Raw genomic sequence first — 21,978 nt, 5'->3', positions numbered from 1 at the left:
AGCCCTACCGCAAACTCGTGGAGGCCCTGCTGCCAGGATTGAGGGGGCCCACAGTGGACTCCATCCCTCATGCCCATCTGCTGTGGTTTGGCCAGTGGGCAGGAAGGGTCCCAGAAAGACCTAGAACCTGCCATCAGTGATCTTTGGATACCTTGTCCCTGTCCTTGATGCCTCCTGCCAGCATCCCACCCTTCTCCCAAACTACATGGGAAAGAACTGCTTCAGGCTCACTGATATAACCAGGGCGGGGATGTGGTCCTGGAAACCAAACCCAGGGTAAGTCCAGTGACAACAGTGGCAGTAATACTAATCTTAACTAGCTGGGGTAGCAAAGCTCTTCAGAAGCTTGACTGTCAAGTTCTCTTTCCCACCGAATAATTCCTTCCCCACAAATCCAATTGCTTCTTTTCTGGGCAATATTAATAAAGAGAATGGGCCTCGTGAATATCTTCGATAGTTCACATCCTAATTTGTAAATTAGAATCTGAGCTGTCTAGTCAGCAAGCCTAATATCTTCCCAGCTTTGATGTAGCAGAATGGAGGAGCAATAGTGCTGTGGGATGAGGGGCAGGAAGGGCAGAAGACAGGGTTCTTGCCTAGGAATTGAACAGGCCTGAAACTTGGAGCCAAAATATCAAGAATATAACAAAAAAATTCTGCTGTATCAGCAAGATCTTTAAACATTTTAGTTATTATTTTGTTCCTAAGCTAATTGACAGTGACCCTGTAAATGACAACCCCACCCAACCCTCATACTGCCTGGTGTGCATTTGGGCACTAAGAGAATCTTCCTGAAGGGCCTGGCTGGAGTGACAAAATGAGGACATTTCTTCACTAATCCCAGAAAGGCCAGAAGGAAGATGGAGGCAGAACGGGTTAGAGAAGCATTCTGGACTCCTCTAGAATGACAGCCTACCTGTTTCCTTCCTTACAAATCAAATAAAACTAAAAACCCCCGACTCTGACAGATGCTCCCACAGTTCTCTGAAATAGTGACCATGTTCTCAGCTCTGGGTGATTCCTGTTGATTCAGAATAACTCCAGTTCCTGTGTTTACATTTTGTCAAGCAGACAGTTTGCAGCAGCCTTAGAGGACCTGAACGAGGCCATCAAGCTGTGTCCAAACAACCGTGAGATCCAGAGACTTCTGATGAGAGTGGAGGAGGAGTGTAGGCAGATGCAGCAGCAGCAGCAGCAGCAGCCGCCACCACAGCCGCCTCAGCAGCAGCTACCAGAAGAAGCAGAACCTGAACCACAGCATGAAGACATATACTCTGTGCAAGACATATTCGAGGAGGAGTACCTGGAGCAGGATGTTGAAAATGTTTCTATTGGCCTCCAGACAGAGGCACGGCCCAGTCAGGGGCTCCCGATCATCCAGAGCCCACCCTCCTCTCCAGCCCATAGGGACTCTGCCTACATCTCCAGCTCTCCGCTTGGCTCTCATCAGGTTTTTGACTTCCGGTCCAGTAGTTCTGTAGGTTCTCCCACTAGACAGAGCTATCAGTCCACCTCACCTGCCCTTTCTCCAACTCACCAGAACTCTCATTACAGGCCTAGTCCACCACATACTTCCCCGGCTCATCAGGGTGGATCTTACCGCTTTAGCCCCCCTCCTGTGGGAGGGCAGGGCAAAGAATACCCAAGCCCTCCCCCTTCCCCTCTCCGTAGAGGCCCTCAGTATCGGGCCAGCCCTCCAGCTGAAAGCATGAGTGTCTATAGAGCCCAGTCTGGCTCGCCTGTGCGCTATCAGCAAGAAACAAATGTTAGTCAGCTTCCTGGCAGGCCAAAATCTCCATTATCCAAAATGGCCCAGAGGCCCTACCAGATGCCTCAGCTTCCTGTGGCGGTTCCCCAGCAAGGGCTCAGGCTACAGCCTGCGAAGGCCCAGATTGTGAGAAGCAACCAGCCCAGCTCTGCTGTTCATTCAAGCACTGTCATCTCCACAGGGGCCTATGGTCAAGTAGCCCACTCAATGGCTAGTAAGTACCAGTCTTCACAAGGGGACATAGGAGTAAGTCAGAGCCGGTTGGTTTATCAAGGGTCAATTGGGGGGATTGTTGGGGATGGGCGACCTGTGCAGCATGTCCAGGCCAGTCTGAGTGCGGGCGCCATCTGTCAGCATGGAGGGCTGACCAAAGAAGACCTTCCACAGCGACCATCCTCAGCATATCGAGGTGGCATGAGATACAGCCAGACACCACAGATTGGACGTAGTCAGTCCGCATCCTATTACCCGGTCTGTCACTCAAAACTAGAACTGGAGCGTTCCTCTAGCCAACTAGGTTCCCCTGATGTGTCACATCTAATCAGAAGACCTATTGGCGTCAACCCCAACGAAATCAAACCCCACCCACCAACTCCCAGGCCATTGCTGCACTCCCAAAGCGTAGGCCTTCGCTTCTCTCCATCTAGCAATAGTATCTCATCTGCCTCCAACCTAACTCCTACCTTCCGGCCATCCTCCTCGATTCAACAGATGGAGATCCCACTAAAACCTGCATATGATAGGTCATGTGATGAGCTGTCGCCAGTGTCTCCCACTCAGGGAGGTTACCCCAGTGAGCCCACCCGATCCAGGACCACACCATTCATGGGGATCATAGATAAAACAGCCCGGACTCAACAGTACCCCCACCTTCACCAGCAGAATCGGACCTGGGCAGTGTCATCGGTGGATACTGTTCTCAGCCCCACGTCTCCAGGAAACTTGCCTCAGCCTGAGTCCTTCAGCCCACCATCATCCATCAGCAACATTGCCTTTTATAACAAAACCAACAATGCACAGAATGGCCATTTGCTGGAGGACGATTATTACAGCCCCCATGGGATGCTGGCGAACGGGTCCCGCGGAGACCTCTTAGAGAGAGTCAGCCAGGCCTCCTCATACCCCGATGTGAAGGTGGCTCGGACCCTCCCTGTGGCTCAGGCATACCAGGACAACCTGTACAGGCAGTTGTCCCGGGACTCTCGACAAGGGCAGACATCCCCTATCAAACCAAAGAGACCATTTGTGGAGTCTAATGTTTAAAAGACGTTTGTTGGAGTGAGACCCGTATGTTTTCACTGCACATTTTTAGGCTTGGTTTCCACATTTGAGGTAGTTCTCTAGCTTAATTTCTCATGTAGTTTCTGTGTGGTGTTCAGAGGTGGCAGCCCACATGCTGAAATCCTTTGCATGCAGCCGACTGGGAAGCTGGCCTCCAGTGAGCCAGGACTTCAGTTTCTCTTGCTGTGCCCAGCCACATGCTCTCTCCCTCTCTTCAGATGCCAACGAGGAGATTGTTGTGCCGTGTGCTTTAACCCAGGGAGATCAGACACACTGGTCAGCTTTTTCCAGGAGACAATCGCTTTCACTGATGTTCTTGTTGTGTAAATGTCTTTCTCTTTTTTTACAAAAATAAGGTGTTCGTTTTCTTCTAGGAACTTTAGAAAGAGTGTGATGCTCCCTTTGCCTTTGCATTCTGACCCAGTGTTTTCCAGATAGCCAGCCCCAGTGCATTCTGGTGCCCTGGTCTCCCCTACTGCCAGCTCCCTGCAGGCTTCAGGTCTTGAATGTTCCTTTAGGTTGTTGCTGGTCTTCCTGTGGGGGTGAAAGGATCAAAGAGAAAGAGAAGAAATGTCTGTTAAATTGGAAGAAAAAACATACCAATGTAATTATTTGAAATACCACTACATTTATTATCCAAGAAGCATTTTAACAACATTTTTAAAACAACCAGCTTTTTAAATATTTTGGTCAGCCAAGAAAATTGGATAAAAATCATGGATAATTTTTAATAATTCACTGAAATTATTCTTTAGATCTTTAGTCAACAATTACCATTGAAAACTACTGATTTTCCATGGGTGAGGGAGGGAATAAATAAATATATAGGAAGAGAGAAGGAAAGACTGTTCTGGATTCTCATTGAAAGGCTGTAGAAAATCTTTGGAGAAATCCCCCTTTAGATCCTGAAGTGTCACAGAGCATCAGATTCCACAAAAAGTAAACTGAAGATTGGCTGGTGCAATAATCCTGTTAGGTGGATCTTCGCCTGGAGCTAGACTGTTCTACTGGCCCTCTTTTTTTTTTTTTTTTTTTTTAACCCAGATGGTATTTAGTGAAGAAATTGGTTCTTTGAGAAACAAATTGAATTCTCATGGGACTAAAAGACTTATTCCCAGAATTTGCACCCAGGGCCATTGCAGTTTGTGCCAGATGTTGTCTTATTCCATTTTGAGATCTGTAGTTTCATTATCTATTATTTCTTTTTTTAGGTAGGAGTGTTCGGGGAGTGATATTTTGAAAACCAGGCACCACAAAGTGTCTCCTTTCAGGGTGAAGAAGGCCCCCTTTCAGCCTGGGTGGGGGCACATAAGATACCAGGTCTTCTGATCCAGGCACCCTCCACACATCTGTGTCTCGTGGTCTCTAGCTAGGCTGCCCCCTGAGGGACTGAGGCCAGCATGAGATGAGTGGCAAGAACACTGAAAGCCAAAGCCTGAGCATAGGCCCGGCACTGAGTGCTTATCAGTTCTTAAAGTTTAACCTTCTAAACTCAAACTCAACAAAAGAGAATTAGTTCTCTGTTGTGAGGAATCACTCTGCTCTTGTTCGTAAAGGGCTACAGGTAGGGCAACTTCCTGAATAAAAATCCAGGTGGGATCAGACCTGTTTGTAATAGTAAGTGTCCTCTGAAAGCATCGCTCCAACATTCTTGAAGCATGAAATTGAGACCAGAAACACTTCTTCACTAATTTAGATTCTGCCAAATAGATGGACCCCTCTGCCTCCAAGCCTGAAATAGGCCGGGACTTGACCCTGTGCTAGAGGCAACAGCTGGGCTAACTCAAGACCCAGACTCTTTCTCTGATGCCAAAGGACTATCTGCTCAATGAGAGCAGAGTGGGCATCAGCGTGTCTCTCTCCCCTCCTCCCCCCGTCTCTCTTTCTCTCTCTCTCTCTCTCACATTAAGAAGATGAAAATCTACAGCATTAGCACAGCCTACAGCTGGGAGCCCAGCAGCCTCTCACTCCCTCTCTGTCCAGGTCTTAACCCTGTTGGGCTTTTTGCATCTTGTCCCTTTTTAACCACCTCTCACTGAGGAGCCGCTGCTACATTTTGAAAAACTTCTCAGTGTCTTAGAAAAGTGCCCCTGCTTATTTGGAACAAGACACATACATCTGTCCTCCCCTGACTAGGTGGGTGAACAGGTTCTGTGGTTTTATAAATACGCTACTTCTCCCCACGGTCTCTCTTTCGGTTTTCCAGGATAAATAGGAGATTTTAGGGTCTATGTCTCATTGGACAGAATACCTAAAATGTTGATAAAATACATTTTGTTTTTAGCCATTGGAAGAGGGAGTGAATATCACTACTGGGCGCCAGTTGTTTTTGCCTACAAAATGCCCACTGGACCTTATAGGGGAGGAGACGGAGTTCTTCCTTGTAAGCAGACTGCCTGTGCCCTGTTTTGCTACTTCACTGCCATGGGATGATCTTAGTACTGTACCTGAGAGTTGCCCCTCTCCCAACAGCATTTGCTGAACCAATGTCTGGCTTCAGGGGGGGGGAGGGGGGATTTTTCATATGAAACCAGTAAGTTCCTCTCATCCTATTCACATCACCCTGAAATGGAGACAGTGGTGACAAACTTCAGCTTATAGGTTGTACGTTCCGTTTGCCCAGAATTCTTGCACTAATGGGTTTCCATCACGTCATGTCTATAAATGGGTGCACTTTACTGTTTGAATTTGTGACTCTAATACTGGATATTTAAGTGTGAGTACTGTCTTCATTAGAAAATAGCAAAAACGCTCTTGTCTTATAGTGTGTTTTTCAAGGAAAAAAAAGGAAAGAAATCAAGCAGTGGATCACAACATTTATAGCACAAGAAATAACTTGTATATAAGCATCAAAAAGAGTAAGAATTTTTAAATACAAAAAAATATTTGCAGTGATTTTAAAGTGCTTTTCCAGCAATGTTCTTAGGGACTCCTGAGACATGGTTACTTTATTTACTGGATCAGTAAGGCACACAATTAACAATTAAAAAGTAATGTTTATTTACAAAGTAAAGGGAAAACCTGTGTAACATGAGAATTTGGCATGGACAAAATGGAGACCATTTTGTATCTGCTGCTGTAGCTTGCCCAGGTCGCAGGCGTGCACTATTAAAGTCCCGAGTTAATAGAGCACAAGCCCATTTTGTTCTCCCATGTGCCCTCTTTTTAGATGTGTTTAACTTAAACTCGAAGGCTCAGGAAAATTCCACTAATTAGAATCATGTACAGTACCCCAGGTCGTTGTCCAGAGATACAAGTTGGCTGATTTAGTTAAGCCTGGATTACTAAACACTCTTCCTAAATTATTGTAAACAGAACAGCTTAGAGAAAGGGATTCTTAGTCCTTATATTGTATAGTAGTTTATGAAACCCTCTCTAAATATTGGTATTTTTGTATTCCAGAGATGTACCCAATAGAAAAATTAATCAGTATCTAATTTAATATCCTTAAGTATTTTCCTTAAGATTTTAGTCCTAGACATTGGGTTCTGTGGATGTCACCTTGCTTCACCATACTTTACCACTAGGCGTCACTGTGGCTCTACACAGCGTTGTCCAGTAGCAAAGAAAGGCAGCATCTCCTCCAGGGAAGGCCTCTAGGGCACCAGGCTGGCCCATAGGCTCTGAGGGTTCAGGAAGGCGAGCAAAGGTCTGGAAAGGGGTCTTCACACATCTGGGCCAGTTGTGAAGATGAGCTCTGTGAACACTCCCTGCTTTGGACCTTCAGCCAGGCAGAGGCTGGGAGAAGGTTGGCCAGCACTCCCTTGCTCTGGTGGAGGGATGGGTATGCAGAAGACCCCTTCTTCCCCGTGAGCACCCATCTCAGTCCCTCTTGGCCTCCAGCTTTTATTAACTCCAGACGTGTCACAGTTGGATGGTTTGATTCAAAGATAGTTATTTTTCTACTGCAGAAATGCCTTGGACAAAAGCAGTTGGTCACTGAATCTTTGCCACAAAATGGAACAGGCTCTCCTGGGGGGTCAGGATGTGCCTATCCCTGTCCCAGTCTCACCCACCCTGCCTCTCTGTCCCTGGGCTGCCCACTTCCCAAGCTGACCTGCAGAGGCCGCCTGCTGCTGCTCCCGCACGGAGGCCGGAGCTGCCCTGTTGCATGTGCATTGGGAGGTGTGGCCTTTTCTCCTTTTCCTTTAGGAATTCCCGACTGACCATCTACCATGACTAACAACAATGAACAAAGGGCTTAGGGGTAAGAGCTACCTACAAAGACGTGTCATGGAAACCTTCACCATGCAATGCCTTGAACTCAGCTCTGGCTGCTCCCAAGAACAGGTGGCTGGCTGGGGGCCTGGACACAAGCACAATGGGGCTGGTGGAGCCATGTGCAGCGCTACTTGAATCACCACCAGGTCTTCATCAACTCCTTTTATAACAGACCACTCAAGGGCTGAAGTGTCGGTAACCTGCATTTCGGTGTCCAATGCCTCACAGCTGAGCCACCCTGAGATGCCTGTGGCCACATGATGGCCACAGTCAGAGCTTTGAAAGTCAGTACCAAATGAACGCATAATTGGACACCAAAAATCAAGTGTTACTTTCATGTTTCCTCACCCACCTCATCTCATTTCTTCCTGCTGACTCTGTGATATCTCCACTAAGCTGACCTGTCAGGTTTTAGCTGGATGCGTAGATGCAGGCCAGCATCGCTTGTGTTTTTTCAGACAGACCTACTCTGGAAAGGAAGGGGCCTAGCTGCATTGTTTTTCTAGCACTTGCTGGCTGGATTTTTCTTTTGCCTAATCACTAACCAAAACACTTGGTTAGGGGGACTCAACTCAATCCCGTCTGTCCCCGGGACCAGACAGAGTTAATTCTGGAAAATTCAGTACTTGAATGTACCTGCCTTATTGTGTACCAACTTAACTGGAAAAAAGTTAGAAATGCTGGCTCTAGATCTCTACTTCATTCACAGGTTATTTTGGAAATCTGTAAGTTACACTTCCTATTCTGGCCTTGTTTCTCTGTTTTGTTTTGTTTTGTTTTCCTTTGGCTGATTCCTGCTGAGTGGGGCCGGTTCCTTGTCAGGCTCAGGACAGGTGCCGTTCTCAGGCGTGGCCTCCCTTCCGTACAGCACAGCATCTCCGTCTCTGTTCTGTCTCCTCCAAATCCAAGATGATTTCAATTAGTACAGACATGTACAGTCTACAATTAAAGAGTGATTTGTACTAATATGATTTTGATTCTTCCTCCTTTTGCTGTCCTTTCAAGACACTTGCTGGAAAAAGCTTTAATGCACTTAGTTTTCCTTTAGGTTTTCTATAACTCAGATGTAAAGGACTTTCCCTGTACAGTATATATTACCCAATGCATGTTTGTTCTCTATGCTGATATATTGAACACCACACAGTTGTGAACTCGTGCCGTGGGGAGTCCCACCCCCCCAGAGGCATCTAGCCCCTGTGTATAAGGAAGGCATTCCCTTTGCTGTACTTGCTTGAGCAGTTTTATTGTCTGTACATGTGAGCTGTGTGAGGTAGATGTGAAAAGTTAAGTGAATGCATTTTCCTGCCCATGTATACAGATCGCCATCTGTACAATGAACTGTATGTATGAAAGCAAATGTACTTATTTATAAATGGGTAACACTTGGAAAACCATGGCGTTGTGGTGCTTTCTCCTTCCGTGACTCTCCAGGGAGCTGGCTCAAGCTCACCCTCACTGAGGCCTGCGGTGCCGAGGAAGCTCCTGAGGACGACTCCGGCGGGTTAAGGCGAAGGCCAAATGCGAGCTGATTTGGCTGGTCTCTTGGGAGACCTTCCGAATCACCCCTTCAGGCTGTGCTCACGGGGTGAAGTGCCTGAGCACCTCCTTGGAGTTGGACACTGATGGGCCCTGGAGAACCGTGGGCCAGAAAAGGCCGTCTGAGGGCCTGTCCGCCGAGGCTCACGCGTTTGATGAGAAAGGGAGGCCTTGTCTTCAGTGGGAGGTTTTTCTCCAGCCACACCAAGCGAGCACTGACCTCGGTTCATTTGAATAGCTGAGGTGAGGCTGCACCCACTCCAGCTGCCGTCCCAAAACCCAGTTAGAGCCGTTAGGTTAGCAGCTGTGCCCGAGGGTAGGGGGCAGCCCTAGCTGTCCCAGGGCTGGCTCGGTCAGCGCTGGGAGCCCACTGCTTTCAGTGGCTTTATCTTTTCTTCAGAAATCTGGCCGGAAATTCCAGTCCTCGCCATGCAGAGAGCTAGGCAAATGCACTGTGAATGGAGAGCTGCAGATTTCCTGAAACTGGCTGTGGAGGCTCATTATCTTGTCTACAAAGTGGCCAGCACTGAGTCCGGCCACCTTTCCTGCCTAGCTCCTACCTCTTTTTACTTCAGGGACCAGCAAGGAAGGAGACCACTTCCTCTAGACACCGGATTGTGTGAACAAACATGCCTGCTGCGTAGCCACTTCCATTTCCCCCACACGACCAAAGCTGGGGAGCAGGAAACCCGGGGTGCACAGCCATCCTGGCCTGGAAGCCAGGACTGTTGAGAGAGGAGAGGACCCGAAAGAACCACCTGCTCATCTGAAAGCCATTCCTGGGCAGCCAGTTAGCTCATTAAAAAATAAAATAAGTGGTTGGCAAGAGGGAAAAAGAGCTTTTTAAGGATGCCTGGGACATTGGAAGAAAGGTGAAGGTAGTGATTCCTAAAAAGCTAATTGTTAAAAAGGAACTTACCCTGAACCTGACTAAAGAAACAGCAGCAGCAACAGCAAGGTCTTTGTCGAATCCCAGAAGTCCCGAATCAGACCGTCTTCCCCTTATTTCCATTCCCCACAGGCGCCCGTTAGCAGCTCCTGTAGCGCAATGCACCGCTGCACACGCGCCCACATGGTAGCCAGACCCCCTTCCACAGGCAGAGACGGGGGTGGCACGCAGCGTCATCCTCTCAGCTTTAAAAATGGGAGCTGGAGGAGTCGAGAAATTTGGGGACTGAGTGTGTCTGTTCCCAGGAACAAGGATGGGGCCCTCATAACAGGTGTATTGTGCCTGGGAGGCGCCGTGGTGAAAGGGGAGGTCCCGCAGAGCGGCCTTGTTCAGAGCCATGGTGATGGGCTCTTCTCGAGACGCTGTGGATAGGGACTAGACATGTTCTCTAATTGTTCTTCACGTAACCTCTGACAGAGGGCAGCATTCTCTCCAGAACACAAATGCAGAAGCAGATGCTGAGAACTTAAATTGACACAGGCAAAGGTGGGACTGGCTCAGACCGGCCTGCACGGTTTCCCTGTGCCAGGCTGCCCACGTGCTCAGAAGAGGTGGCCCAACAAGCAAGCAACCTGAACAATCGCGGGAGTACGGGCAGCGGCTCAAGAAGGACGCTTGGAAAACGCTGCTTTGTGCTCCTTTGGAGAAACAACTCTGCCGAGGTCAAGAGGGGTCACTTTGGCACGTGTAGGGGCTTCCAGGCCCTGTGAGGAGGTGGGTTCCTCCTGAGGAGGTGAAGGAGTGACACCGGAGGGAGGGGCGTCGCCCTGTCTGGGTCCTTGGAATGTTCAGACACAGAGACCCCTCAGTCTCAGAGGCTCGCACAAAGGCCAGAGAGAGAGGGCACACTCACAGGTCAAGGTGCCTCTGCCCTCTCCCTGAGAGCCCATAGCCCTGACCCTGACTGAGCTCAGCTGTGGCGTGTATCCAGCAACGTGCTTTGCATGCTTTTAAGCAAATGAAGGTCCACAGAGAACCTTGATTCGGGAGAAAGACTCTTCAGCTGCATAAAGCAGAGACCTCTGCAGCTCTGGCTCAGACACCACACTGCAAAGGAAGGAAATGTTAGGAAGAATTTGTGTCAACAAAGGACCGTGGCCACATCAGAGGCTTTGCTGCAGGGTCCCCGTGGAGTGAGCTAAGTTGGGGAGTCGTTTTAAGTGACAGTGCTTTTCAGGAGCACACGGTGTATTCCGTCCGGTGAGATCCCACCCAACGTCCCCGGGACCTCGGTTCCCAAAGCTTTGCTCTTCTTAAGGCATAAAGAGGCATATTTTTTAAAAGAAAAAGGTTAATGGAATACTGGGGGAAACGTCTTGCTGAGGCCTTTATCAGCCCCTTACAGCTCCATCGTGCAGGCCACTCGAGGGGTGAGAAGGGGGTTTCCCTCATCACATGGAAGAGCCTCCCACCAGGCCCGTGCCTGGGCAGATCTGGGCTGTTTCTGAGCCTGTGCTGATACCATTCGTCACTGACCTGTGTGCCCGCCTGGGGACATCCTATTTCTCTCCACCCGGCAGAACTGCCTTCGTGTACCTGACTGCCGAAAGCACTGGCTCCTTATTGCCACAATAAATGACGATAACGGGCGAGACATCTGCTGTAGACATTTATTGAATCTCCTGTTGCATCAACACTACATTATATTTCACAAAAGACTGGCCACAGGCAAAACACGATAAACTACCGCGGGTCAGCTTTCGGGGGCTTTTTGGCTCCTTAGTCACCCAACATACACTTTGGCAAACAGACTGGTTTACAGACTTTTCTCGCGAATCCAAGGCTCCGTTTCTCTGCGGCATTTGGGCAGGGGAGATACACAGTTTCCTTTGGTAGTTTGTCTAAGGTGGGGTTTTCTCACATGTAAACATTGACTACACAAGTGTGTGCTCAGTGATGAAAGAATTGATGAAGCCTGGGCCCCCACTGAGTGCACCATCTAAACGGGCCAACAGCCTCGTCCAGGCAAGCTGCAGGGGAGGCGAGGGGGGCTGGGTGGAGCCCATGCGGGGGAGGGCGCTGGACCACCGCCACCTGCTGAGAAGTGGCCTCGCCGCCGCCGGAGGCACTGAGTTTCAGAAATCTGAGCAGTAGAGAAGACTACCCCCTTTCTCTAAGGCAGCATGAGGCTGTGAAAAAGGCAACGGTTAAAAAAACACGCTCGATTTGGAAATGTTATTAGCTTCTTCATTTAAGTAAACTGTCTGTCTGGAACTGTGTCATGCTCCTCAAAGCCCAGAAAATGAACAAAACAAGGAGAGAGCACTCGCCACGTCCAAGAAGCACAAGATCGATGCTCTAATCACGTTATTTCTAAACTGAAGCCAAACAGTGACTCAGCTAACAGCACAGCACACGTGTGGGGTTGGGGGATTACTGCGATTCCGACTCAGTCCCCACTTCCTGCAGAGATGGGCCCTGGATGGGCCCTGCATGGTCAGGGCAGATGAGGCTGTCCTCCCCAACTGAAGCGGGCAGCCCCACCTCCCCCTGAAAGGGAAAGGGGGCGGGAGGAGCAGCTTTTCACTTATAAAAAGGTCGTGCCCGCAGCCTCTGGTCAGAGCAGTGCCTGCCTGGCTGGTGAGCATGGACAAGGGGAGCCGCAGGCTGAGCTGCGAGGTAAGCCACCACCCACAGCAGCCTACGCAGGGCCCTCTCCTCCTCTTCAGCTGCCGGGGGAGGTTTGTCTGTGCCCCATCCCCTCTCCCAGCAAAGCCATCCTGCGGCCAGAGCTAAAGAAGGGAAGGCTCAAGAGCACAGCTGGGCGAGAGCCGTCTCCAGAGCTTCCCAGGGGCCAGTCCCGCCCCTCTCCAGGGGAGCCTCGCTCTGAACACCCACATAGTTTACAGATAGGCTCACTGGCTCCGCTGCCAAACACCAGGCTCATTCGGACCACGTGTCCCCAGGCTAACGAGACTCCTGGCTCGAATTCAGTTCACAAAGCAAGTCTTGGCTTTGCCGGGCCTGTCGCTGAGGCCCAGTTTCCCCCACAGCCCCAGGGCTCTGCCCTCACCTACTGCCTCTCCTGGGGGAGCCGCTCTCCGACTCCTTCAGGGGTCTGAGCTTCTGCAACCACCCAAACGCCTACCCAAAGCTTCTCCATTTGAGGGGGTGATGGGGACACCAGGGGCAGGGTCTGCGCACGACTAACAGGGCACTAAAGCATCTGCGAGGAGGGGGAAGCAGAGGTGGCCAAGCCCTACAACCCGGAAGCCATTGCTCAAAGAGGCAGGCTGCCCCCATGGTCCCCACCCACTCGGGTCCCCACCTGCTCTGCCCAGCATCCCGGGAGCCAGGGATCCTGAAGGCAGCCCCCGAGGCTGTGGGAGAGACCCCTGTGATAACGGGGACCCGAGGCGGCCCTGCGGCCAGGCCCCGCCACCCCCGCAGGGCCCGAGCAGCCCGTCACTGGGAGCTGGGGCTGTCGCCCTCCGTCAGTGTCTTGAAGTCCATGGAGAGGGCTTGCTCTTCGGCCTGCGGGGGGCGCTTCCATTCGGCGCGTGTCAAGATGTAGAGCACGACCAGGGCGAAGCCGGCCAGCAGCAGCCCCAGCACGTTGGCCAGGACACCCTCGGGTTCGAACGTGCTGTATTTGGCCCTGCAGGGTCAGGGTGAGAGAGAGAAGCCACCCCTGGGGTCACCGTTAGGCCACTGCCATTCACGCCTGAGCCAGAAAGATGCCTTGGTCCAAGCCAGCCCCTCCCTCCCCCACCCGGAGAGAAAGCCACTGGGTGGCTCACTCCCCAGAGAGAGCTGGCTCAGAAGGCAGAGGCCCAGGGGGCAGGCCACTCACCCGAGCTGAAACAGCAGCGCCTCCTTCAGGCCCAGCAGGGCTGTGCCCACACACAGGAGGAAGATGGAGGCGCCAAAGAAGATGTGCAGTGGGCGATAGCGGCTCCGCAGAGAAAACGAAGCTCCAGGGAACAGGAAGAAGCTGAAGCCCACCAGCCACTGGAAGGGACGGTGAGGAGGGGACCACGCTGGCCATCGGCTCACCAACCCGAGGAACCCCTCACCCACCCACGGGTTTCTGCCACTGTCAGAGCGGTGGCGGGAGCACTGGGCACTCAGGGTAAGGTCCTGGCCTCAGGCCTGGTCTCCGTCATTCCTGCACCCTCGGGGGGCTGGGCCTTGGCCAGACTGCGTGGGTGTCAGCTGGAAGGGCGCCGGGATCCGAGGCCCCTCACCCCTAAAATCCTGGCTTAGACCCACCTCAGAATCTGAAAGCAGCATCCAGCTGTACTAAAGGACTTTCACCTGAGGGCACGCACCCTGGACAATGGGGCACACGCACTATTTCAGCTCCTTCCTCCCCACTCCTCTGCCTGCCCCACCCCTGGCTCGCCCTGCCCCCTGCCCCCCCACCGCTGTGGGGCAGAAAGGACTCACCTGCACAACGTAGAGAACAAAGGCAAGGATGCCACACCAGCTGTGCAAGCTGTACAGGTCAGCATAGCCCTTCTTCCTGTGGTAGTCGAACACCGCCACCAGGCCTGGCCGGAGACAGGGGTCACGTGAGGATGGGCCAATGGGGGAAGGGAGAGGGCAGGTGACCCAGGAGAAACCTGACTAGCTGGGACTTCTGGGCTCCTGTCCCAGCACCCACTGTCCCCACCCCGCCTGGGATGCCTGGGAGGCAGGGAGGCAGGGCTGTGCCCAGGAACTCACCCACCAGGGCGATGATGAAGGCACAGCCGTGCAGCAGCCCGTGCAGGATTTTGGTCGTGCGTTTGGCCTCGTTCCTGAAGACACGGTAAACCAGCAGGGCTGTGGGAGTGAGAAAGGGAGTCAGCACCCTCACCAGCACCAGGCCTTCCTGCCTGAGCAGCCAGGAGACACCCCGGGGCTGAGAGCTGATCTGAGTCAAGGGCTTGTCCAGGTACCCCAGCCGCAGGGAATGGAGGAGAAAGCTGGCTCCACCCCCATGGCCCGACACCTTCTGGTCAGGCATCCTGTGTATTCCAGGATGAGTGTTCGGTTCATCATGCAGTCACACGGAGGTGCCCCCAACTTCTGAGCTCCCCTTATGGCTGTGAGGGCCCTCAAATAGTCCGATATTGAAGCCTGAGCCACTCTTTCAGCAGGCAGGGTGGGGCCTCGCTCCTACCCAGAGAGGACTGTCCAGCATTCCTCCCCGCCCCACGCACACTCACTTTTCCCCCAGGCTCCTCCCCGCGAAGCGCACACACCCGTGGGGGCTCCTTATTGAGGCCAGAGATGCAAGAGCTGGGACACGTTGGAAAGGGAGAGAGGAGGAGCCACCACCCATGTCAGGGCTCCTGTTTGGACTCCCAGTGTCTCCAGGCTCCTTCTCTGTCTTTTCCAGAATCTTAGACCTCAGGGATGATGGGGTCACAAAGCACCCCTCTGGGAGCGGCTCCAGGGAGCTCGCAGGACTCACCGTCTCCCTGCAGGAAGACCAGGCCTATGACCATGCAGAGCGGGTGCACGTTAAACTGCAGGGCGCTCTCCCAGGCAATGCCTCCCCGGTACAGACCCAGCCAGGCGCCGGTCACCGCCACCACGGTGAGGCCCAGCAGCTGGGAGAAAGCTACACAGTAGGGCAGCCCTCCAGGGCGGGGGCTGGCACGGCTCTCCATGCTGAGGCAGCAGCTGCAGGAAAGACAGCAGAGCTCAGGGGACTGCCACAACCTCCAAATGACACAGCCCAGGCGCCCCAAGGCGCCCCCCTGCCACCCCCCTCTCTGCTGCCCCACACCCCACACTCTGGGCTAATGCGTGCTCACCAGCCTCTCCCAGCCCCTCCACACCCACCCCCCATTTTCTGAGAGCAGCTCAGTGGGAGAGCCGGCTGTCCTAACAGGAAGGAGTTAGTAACACACTGCCTACAGTAAAATACAAATAAGCAAAGAGAAAACCTCCACATTTTCATTTATAACCTTACATCCTTTTCTCCTAGAAATGCATACACATACTTTTATGGAAACAGGATCACACCAATTTCTAACCTGCTTTTCTTTCTTTAATCCTCACCTAAGGACATGCTTTTATTGTTTTGAAAGAGAGAATAAAGGAGGGGCGGGGGGGGGGGGGGGAGGAGAGAGAGACATCGATGTGAGAGAGAAACATCGATAGGCTGCCTCCCACACACGGCCGGAAAGGAGATTGAACCCGCAACCTGGGTAGGTGCCCTGACCGGCAATCGAACCCACCACCTGTTGGTATACAGGACACGACACTCCACTGACTGCGCCACCGGCCAGGGCTCACCTGCTTTTTTAACTTAAGGATGAACTGGGCGGCTGTTCACTTGTTAAACACTAGCCCTCAGTGTTCTTTGCACACCTGCCTGATGAACGCCTCACTGGGGAAGTGGAGACCCGGGGCGGAGGGCCAGGTTCTTTTTAGGTCTTAGGTACATTGTGTCAAGTCATCTCCCAGAAACACTGCCATGGCGGTGGGAACACCTGAGTCAGAAACCCAGGAACACAGGGGTCACCTCCACACTGGTGGCTCCTACAGCTAGTGCCAGTTGTGTCCTCTCCCCCAAACCAAACCCCATCTCTCACTGTCCGCTAACGTCTCTACCTGGACACACTGTCCGCTAACGTCTCTACCTGGACATCCTGACACACAGCCCCTCCGAAGCCACAGTCCTCTCCCGACCTCCCAGGGAACCAGAGCGGCCGTCCTCCTAGTCCCAGCGCAGACAGCCCACCCAATCCCGGGGTCCTCCCCAGGCCTCTCCCATCACGTCCCTCCTGGCCATCTTCATTGTCTTCATTGTCACCACCCCAAGCCAGGGCACCGAGCTTCTGCCCCATCTCTCTACCCTCTTCAGTCCGTCTGACCCGCCACAGGAACAGCCGCTCATCCCCGCCAGGGAAATGCCAACTCCGTCAATGATCCTCACTCAGGTGCCACCCGCAGCCCAGTCCACTCGGGAGACTGTCACTGTTCCCGGGCTAATGACACAACCTGTGTTACTCCCCACTTCACGCTCCTGTGCGCCGGGATCCCTGCTCCCTGCAACTGCCCCTCTTCCCCTCCCGCAGCCCCCCCACCCCACCCCCGCCGCCCCACACCAACCTGACATGGGCGTGTGTTCATCACTTCATCCCCCTCCGCCCTGTCCCCAAGGCTGGCCTGGCGCTTGCTCACCCTGTTGGTGTCCTGCTTCCTGGGCTCCCGCGGCCTCTCTGCTGACCACCCTGTGAGCTCCTTGAAGGCCTCACTCTTCTGTGTCCTGGGGGTCTAATGCCTTGCCCGACTCCAACAAGGAAAATGTGCTGAAGAGAAACGCTGTCCTGTCCTTTATTAGATTCACCCCAGAGAGCCCTGGCGGTCAGAATCTGATTAGCTCTGAATTAGGAAGGACAGCGGGAACCTGCTCTGCCCCCGGGCCTGCCACTCCTCTCTAACCCAAGGGGGACGACTAGCAAGAGCAGAGTGGGAGCTCAGGCGGCCACGGACGGTCGCGGGGACCTCAGAGCCACTGGGTGGTGAGGCCAGCCAGAGCCGGCGCTTTTCCGACCCACCAGTTCCCTAAGGAGACAGGCAGAGTGGGGGAAGACGTGTGCTTGCAGGAGGACAGGGCACTTCATCACTGGGAGCCCCTACTCTGTCCTCAGCACCTCCCACGGTCTCCCACGTCGTCCTTGCAATAGCACCATGACAGCAGTATTATCCCCATGTGACGGATGAAATTGGGGCTCAAAGAGGATCAAGGACGTGCCCAAAACTATCAGCAGCAAGTAGCTGCTCAACTCAGCTGTTTGCTGAGCACCTCCTCCATGCCGGACGCACTGCTGGAGGCTGGAACTACACGGGAGAGGCCCTACCTCAAGGGGCACGTCGATAACTTGCGGAGCAGACACAGATTTCAAAGTGAAAGGGCCGTAAGAATTCAAGCCCCAGGTTACACTCGGCTCCAAGAGCACTTCCCACGGTCCACGCGGAAGAGCGCCTCCTCTGGCTCGCCCCGGATTGGCTGGCTGTGGGTGTTGTGACTTTGCCCATTCTGATGCCCAGTCACTAAGGGACAGCTGTCACGCTTTCCGAACACTGAAGCCAATCCGGATCCGACTGGGAGCTTGCCAAGGAAGGTGCTTTGAAGCAGGGCCCCGAGGCAGTCTCTCCCCACCCCCGCCCCGTGTCCTCCTCACCCTGGGGGGCCCATGCTCCTAAGGCAGTTTAACCCACATCACATGACCACTGGTGCCCCCTGTGGGCTGACAGGCGCAGCAGGGTGGGAACAGCGGGTTAGGAGAGGAGGGATGGCAGGAAGGCTAGTGTCAAGACCTTCTTGTCGAATGCTCCAAAGGCAGCCCTCGGGGTCCACGTGGACCCTGGTAGCTCGGCATCCAGCCAGAGACAAAGAATGCCCTTTGGAATTACGGAGGCCCAATCTGTTTCCCTCGTCCCCTTCCAATTTAAGGGTGATTCTCAGCCCAGGTATGAGGGGTGACCGGAAAACTCACCCCAAGCCAGACCAGCCCACCTCTGGCAGGCCTGTGCCTTGCCGCCTACAGGTGACCTAAGCGTGAAATAAGATCTAAGCATGAAAATCCAGATTTACAGAAAAGACAAAGTGGTGAGTGGTTCTGTGTCTTATAGACGATGAACTGGGGGATGCCTTCGGCAACGGCATTTCCCCATTGCTTATTTGGTTCAACAAAATTGACAGCCGATCTTTGTGCAAAGAGGGGCTGCTTCCAGTGCGGGGGGGTTCAGAGGAGACACCTCAAGGCTGGATGGAATCGGACCTACCCACAAGCACGTTTGCATTTGAAACCTTGACCTCATTTGAGATGCTCTCCCTCGTAAGCAAATGCCTTGGGGGTCACGCTCCTTCCTTCCCCAAGGGGGAGAGCAACGACACTCTTCGTCCTTCCTTCCTAGCTGGGTTGGCCCCCCAGAACTCTGGCAGTTCTTGGGCCTCCCTTGTCCCCAGAGCGAAATGTGGGCAGCAGCTTCAAGGGCCCGGAGGCAGCCACTCTCCATCCCAAAGGTTTCTGTGGCCCAGACCAGTCTTGGAGCCAGAGGGGGCCCAGGCGGCCCCTCACGTCCACCGCCTTTCCTGTCAGAGCACGGGCTGTGGTGCCAGATCTCTGGCAGCTCCTCAGCAGCCACTCCTCCCTCCATGTCCACCTGCGTCCGACTCCACGTAATGAAATCAACAGGGACAGGAGCCGCCCGCAGGGCTCGAACGTGCTGAGCATCCCTCTCCCTCCCACTGCCCACGGTTTCGTTAAAAGGTCACAGGCCTAATCTCGTGGCGGGGACCAGACACTGCGCACGTCCTCCGGCCTGGCCACTGCCCTCCTTATCTACAGCAGGGCTTTAACTGAGTTAGAGCAGAGTGTGTGGGGGGCGGGGCTGGGCCTTTTCTTGATGGGGGAGGGGAGGGGGCGGGGGATAAAGTTCAATTTAAATGAGGCATGCGGCCTGCTGGGCGGGCGTGAGTTTGACATGCTAACCCTGGAGTGTCCTAGAACAGTGGTCCCCAACCGGTGGTCCGCGGGCCACTGGTGGTCCGAAAGGTTGGCGACCGCCGTCCTAGAATATGACGAAGGAGAGGCAACACGAGGGCTGGGCTGCGAGGTAGGGCACCTGCTGACCAGCCCACCTCCCGGGAGCCCCCAGGAAGAAAGCAGAGCTGGAAGTCAGACACTGAGTCCAGTTCTCCGTGAGGTACAGGGGACTCCGTGCCAGGACTCCATTACTTGTAGGGACCCCCCCAAAAAAAAAAGTCTTGATTTCTGTTAAAATCAGGAGGAAAAATAAAATTTTAGGGTTGAAGAAGAAAATGTTTTAATTTTTACTCCAATCTGGATTATATTTGTCTTTAAACCAACCCAGTCGTAAAATACCCTATTTATTTGCTATCACTTTTATGGGGAAGGGTCCGCAAAGGCAAAAGCCCCCTGGGCCCATCGAGTCACAGTGCGGCCCGCTCAGACGTGTGGTTTCAGAGCGCCCCAGGTCAGGACCGTGTGCTCCCAGGCAGCCCCGTCTCCCCTCGGAGCCTGCTTCCCCGTCCGTAAGGAGGAGGACGCCGAGGTCCACTTTCCTGGCCTGAAGCAAAGATTCCGTGGGACCGGCCTGTACCCCACCGCGCACACTGCCTGCCACGCAGTCAGCACTCAGGCAACAGCCATCGAACAAAAGCTAAGTCTGTTCTTAGTAGGAAGAGCCACATTTCAAAAGCTGTTGACACCCGTGGTTTGGGGCCACAGAGAGCCGAGTGGCACAGACAGCAAGAACCCCGAACCACCCCAAGCTCTGCCGGCCAAGGGAAGCAGTGGGACAAGGAGGTGGTTGCACTCTGGGTTCAGGAGGCTCCTCAGGGGCGGGGGGGGGGGGGGGGGTGGGGGGGTGGGGGGGGGGGGGTGGGGGGGTGGGGGGGGCGCGATATGAGGGTGTGAGGTGGTTGCAGCCCTTCCTCTGTATGGGGCTCATCTTGGCATTTACACGTTGCCTGTATTTTCTGCCTCAATCCAATTTCACAGGAGAAACCAAGGTCCCTACAAGAAGGTGGCAAAGCTTTTTTTTTTTTTTTTTTTTTTGCTCTGAAAACACAGGAACAGAATCGAGCTTCATTTAATGAGTCTTTGGAAAATTCCCCACGACCACCAAGGGGCCACCACTGGGGGGGAGGGGTGTGGCAGGGGTGCCAGCCTCTGAGGACCTGCCAGGACTGCAGGCTCCACGTGGCTCCCAGGCGGTGCCCTGGGGGAGGGGGCCCGCAGGGAGGGTGGTGCCCGGCCAGCCCCCAGGTGCCAAAGGCCTGCACAGCTCAGTTCTGCACCTCCTGGGCCCACAATCCAGGGCCCACCCAAGCCAAGCCTAGGAGTCAGGATTTCCCCAATGATTAACTCCTACTTTCACACCAAAAAGCTGAGGATTTAGAGGAAGGGATCTGGACACGCCGGCCCTGCGACAGGGGCAGGGAGGACAGAAGCGAGGCGGCCGGCGGGAGGCACGCGATTTGGCAGTCTCCGTTCCAGGTGTCAGAAGACCAACCACGGAAAACGGTGCGGACCCACTCCGTCTCCTACCTCCTCTCCGCCGGCCCGGGAACACGGCCCGATCTCGGCCACGGGCCCTTCATGCCAACTGCCGCAGACACTCGCCCGGAGGAAGCCGGGGCCGAAGGCTGACCGCCCGGGAAGGAGCAGACAAGCTCGTCGTTACCCTCGGGCCTCGCTCGGCAGTCCCCGAGCCCGGGCAGCAGACAGGTGTGGCGGCGGGTGAGGCCCACGGAGATCGCTGCGCTCCGGGAGCCTGGCCCGCTGGGCGCGGTCGGGGCGCACCTGGCCCGCCGCCCCCCGGTGCCCTCCGCCGCACACACGCACGCTCCTGAGCCCCTCCCCGACCTCGCGGGGCGCCGCTCCCCCAGGCCCGGGCCGCCTACCTGGCCGGGTGCCGGGCCTCGAGCTGGTCCCCGCCGCGCCGCCCACCTGCCGGCCTGCTCCCCGCGCCGCGCCCGGGCCGCTCCGCCGGTTCCGCGAGTCGCGCCGCCCTCGGTGCCGCGGCGTCGCCATGGCGACCGGGCGGCGGCGGGTTGGCGGCGCCGCGGACGACGCGAGGAAGGTCAAGCGAGGGGGGTCGCGGGGGAGGGGGGGCGGGAGAGGGAGGTCGCGGGGTCCGGAAGTGCCCCCAATGGTCCTGTCACATCCCAGCCCCAACCTGGGGTCCCGCGTGGCAGGGGCGCAGGGCGCAGGGCGCTGGGGGGCGCGCAGGCGGCCCCGCCACCCGGCCTTTCAGACCCAGCGCAGGTAACCTTCTAATCCGGGGTCCCCCACGTTCGGGGGCTCATGGTGACCTGCGACCCCGTGGGTATGGGGGGGGGGGGCTTCTCGGCCCAGGCTCCTGGGAAGCTGCGGGCCCAGCTGGAGGGATGGGCGGGGCGGGACGGGCCCGGGTGCGGGGGAAGGAGCGCAGCCGGATTTCCTCCCTTTCCTCCCTCACCTTCTGCTTTGGCCTCGCCCCGCCCTGGTCTCAGGTGGCCACTAGGTGTCAGACAGAGCCCGGGCCTTGGCCCACGTTGCAGCCACGAAGGAGATGTTACTCTGGAAAGCAGGACACCCCCTTCCACACACACACACACACACACACACACACACACACACGCCAGGGGCCTTTGCCTGAGACAGACATGACTACCCAGCCCCCTAAGGATACAAATCAGTCCTTCCCAGCCTCTCATGACGACCTGGGGGGGGGGGGGGGGGGGGGGAAGGGGGGGCGAGGGGGGGCG

The 21,978-nt window shown here is 54.6% G+C and overlaps 2 protein-coding genes across 10 annotated transcripts in view; one reads left to right on the top strand and one right to left on the bottom strand.

The window, feature by feature from the left end:
• The window catches only part of TANC2 (tetratricopeptide repeat, ankyrin repeat and coiled-coil containing 2), a 281,058-nt gene extending 271,146 nt beyond the window's left edge, over window positions 1-9,912 (top strand). For 3 of the 7 annotated variants that reach the window (XM_079798833.1, XM_079798832.1, XM_079798827.1), the window contains one exon: window positions 1,072-9,911. In XM_079798833.1, the coding sequence (XP_079654959.1) occupies window positions 1,072-3,031 (1,960 nt within the window). In that variant the 3' untranslated portion in view covers window positions 3,032-9,911. Of the gene's footprint in view, window positions 1-1,071 lie in introns of all 7 variants that reach the window. The other 4 variants (XM_079798831.1, XM_079798829.1, XM_079798828.1 and 1 more) reach the window with 2 other exon arrangements.
• A 1,402-nt stretch (window positions 9,913-11,314) lies between these two features.
• On the bottom strand, window positions 11,315-21,627 carry CYB561 (cytochrome b561). 3 transcript variants are annotated; one of them, XM_079798563.1, is made up of 6 exons: window positions 20,777-21,044; window positions 15,157-15,368; window positions 14,424-14,522; window positions 14,145-14,248; window positions 13,549-13,706; window positions 11,315-13,353 (listed from the first exon to the last, which is right to left on the bottom strand). In XM_079798563.1, exons 1-6 carry the CDS (start codon window positions 20,827-20,829, stop codon window positions 13,161-13,163), a joined length of 819 nt encoding a protein of 272 aa, XP_079654689.1. In that variant the 5' UTR covers window positions 20,830-21,044; the 3' UTR covers window positions 11,315-13,160. The 3 variants fall into 3 exon arrangements, with proteins under 3 accessions (XP_079654689.1, XP_079654691.1, XP_079654690.1); XM_079798565.1 differs by lacking the exon at window positions 20,777-21,044 and adding an exon at window positions 21,408-21,627 and having other exon boundaries at window positions 11,320-13,353; XM_079798564.1 differs by lacking the exon at window positions 20,777-21,044 and adding an exon at window positions 21,133-21,241 and having other exon boundaries at window positions 11,324-13,353.
• Between the last annotated feature and the right edge of the window lie 351 nt (window positions 21,628-21,978).

Source organism: Cnephaeus nilssonii, assembly GCF_951640355.1.
Source record: "Cnephaeus nilssonii genome assembly, chromosome: 19".
NCBI classification, from domain to species: Eukaryota; Metazoa; Chordata; class Mammalia; order Chiroptera; family Vespertilionidae; genus Cnephaeus; species Cnephaeus nilssonii.
This window is presented reverse-complemented; position numbering and strand designations above follow the sequence as displayed.

Coding starts and splice junctions, on each gene's coding strand:
- CYB561 (XM_079798563.1), bottom strand. CDS start 20,829: ATGAAGGGCCCGTGGCCGAGATCGGGCCGTGTTCCCGGGCCGGCGGAG. Junction 14,523..15,156: donor GGTCTTCCTGCAGGGAGACG/GTGAGTCCTGCG, acceptor TCACTCCCACAG/CCCTGCTGGTTTACCGTGTC. Junction 13,354..13,548: donor GCGCTGCTGTTTCAGCTCGG/GTGAGTGGCCTG, acceptor CTGACCCTGCAG/GGCCAAATACAGCACGTTCG.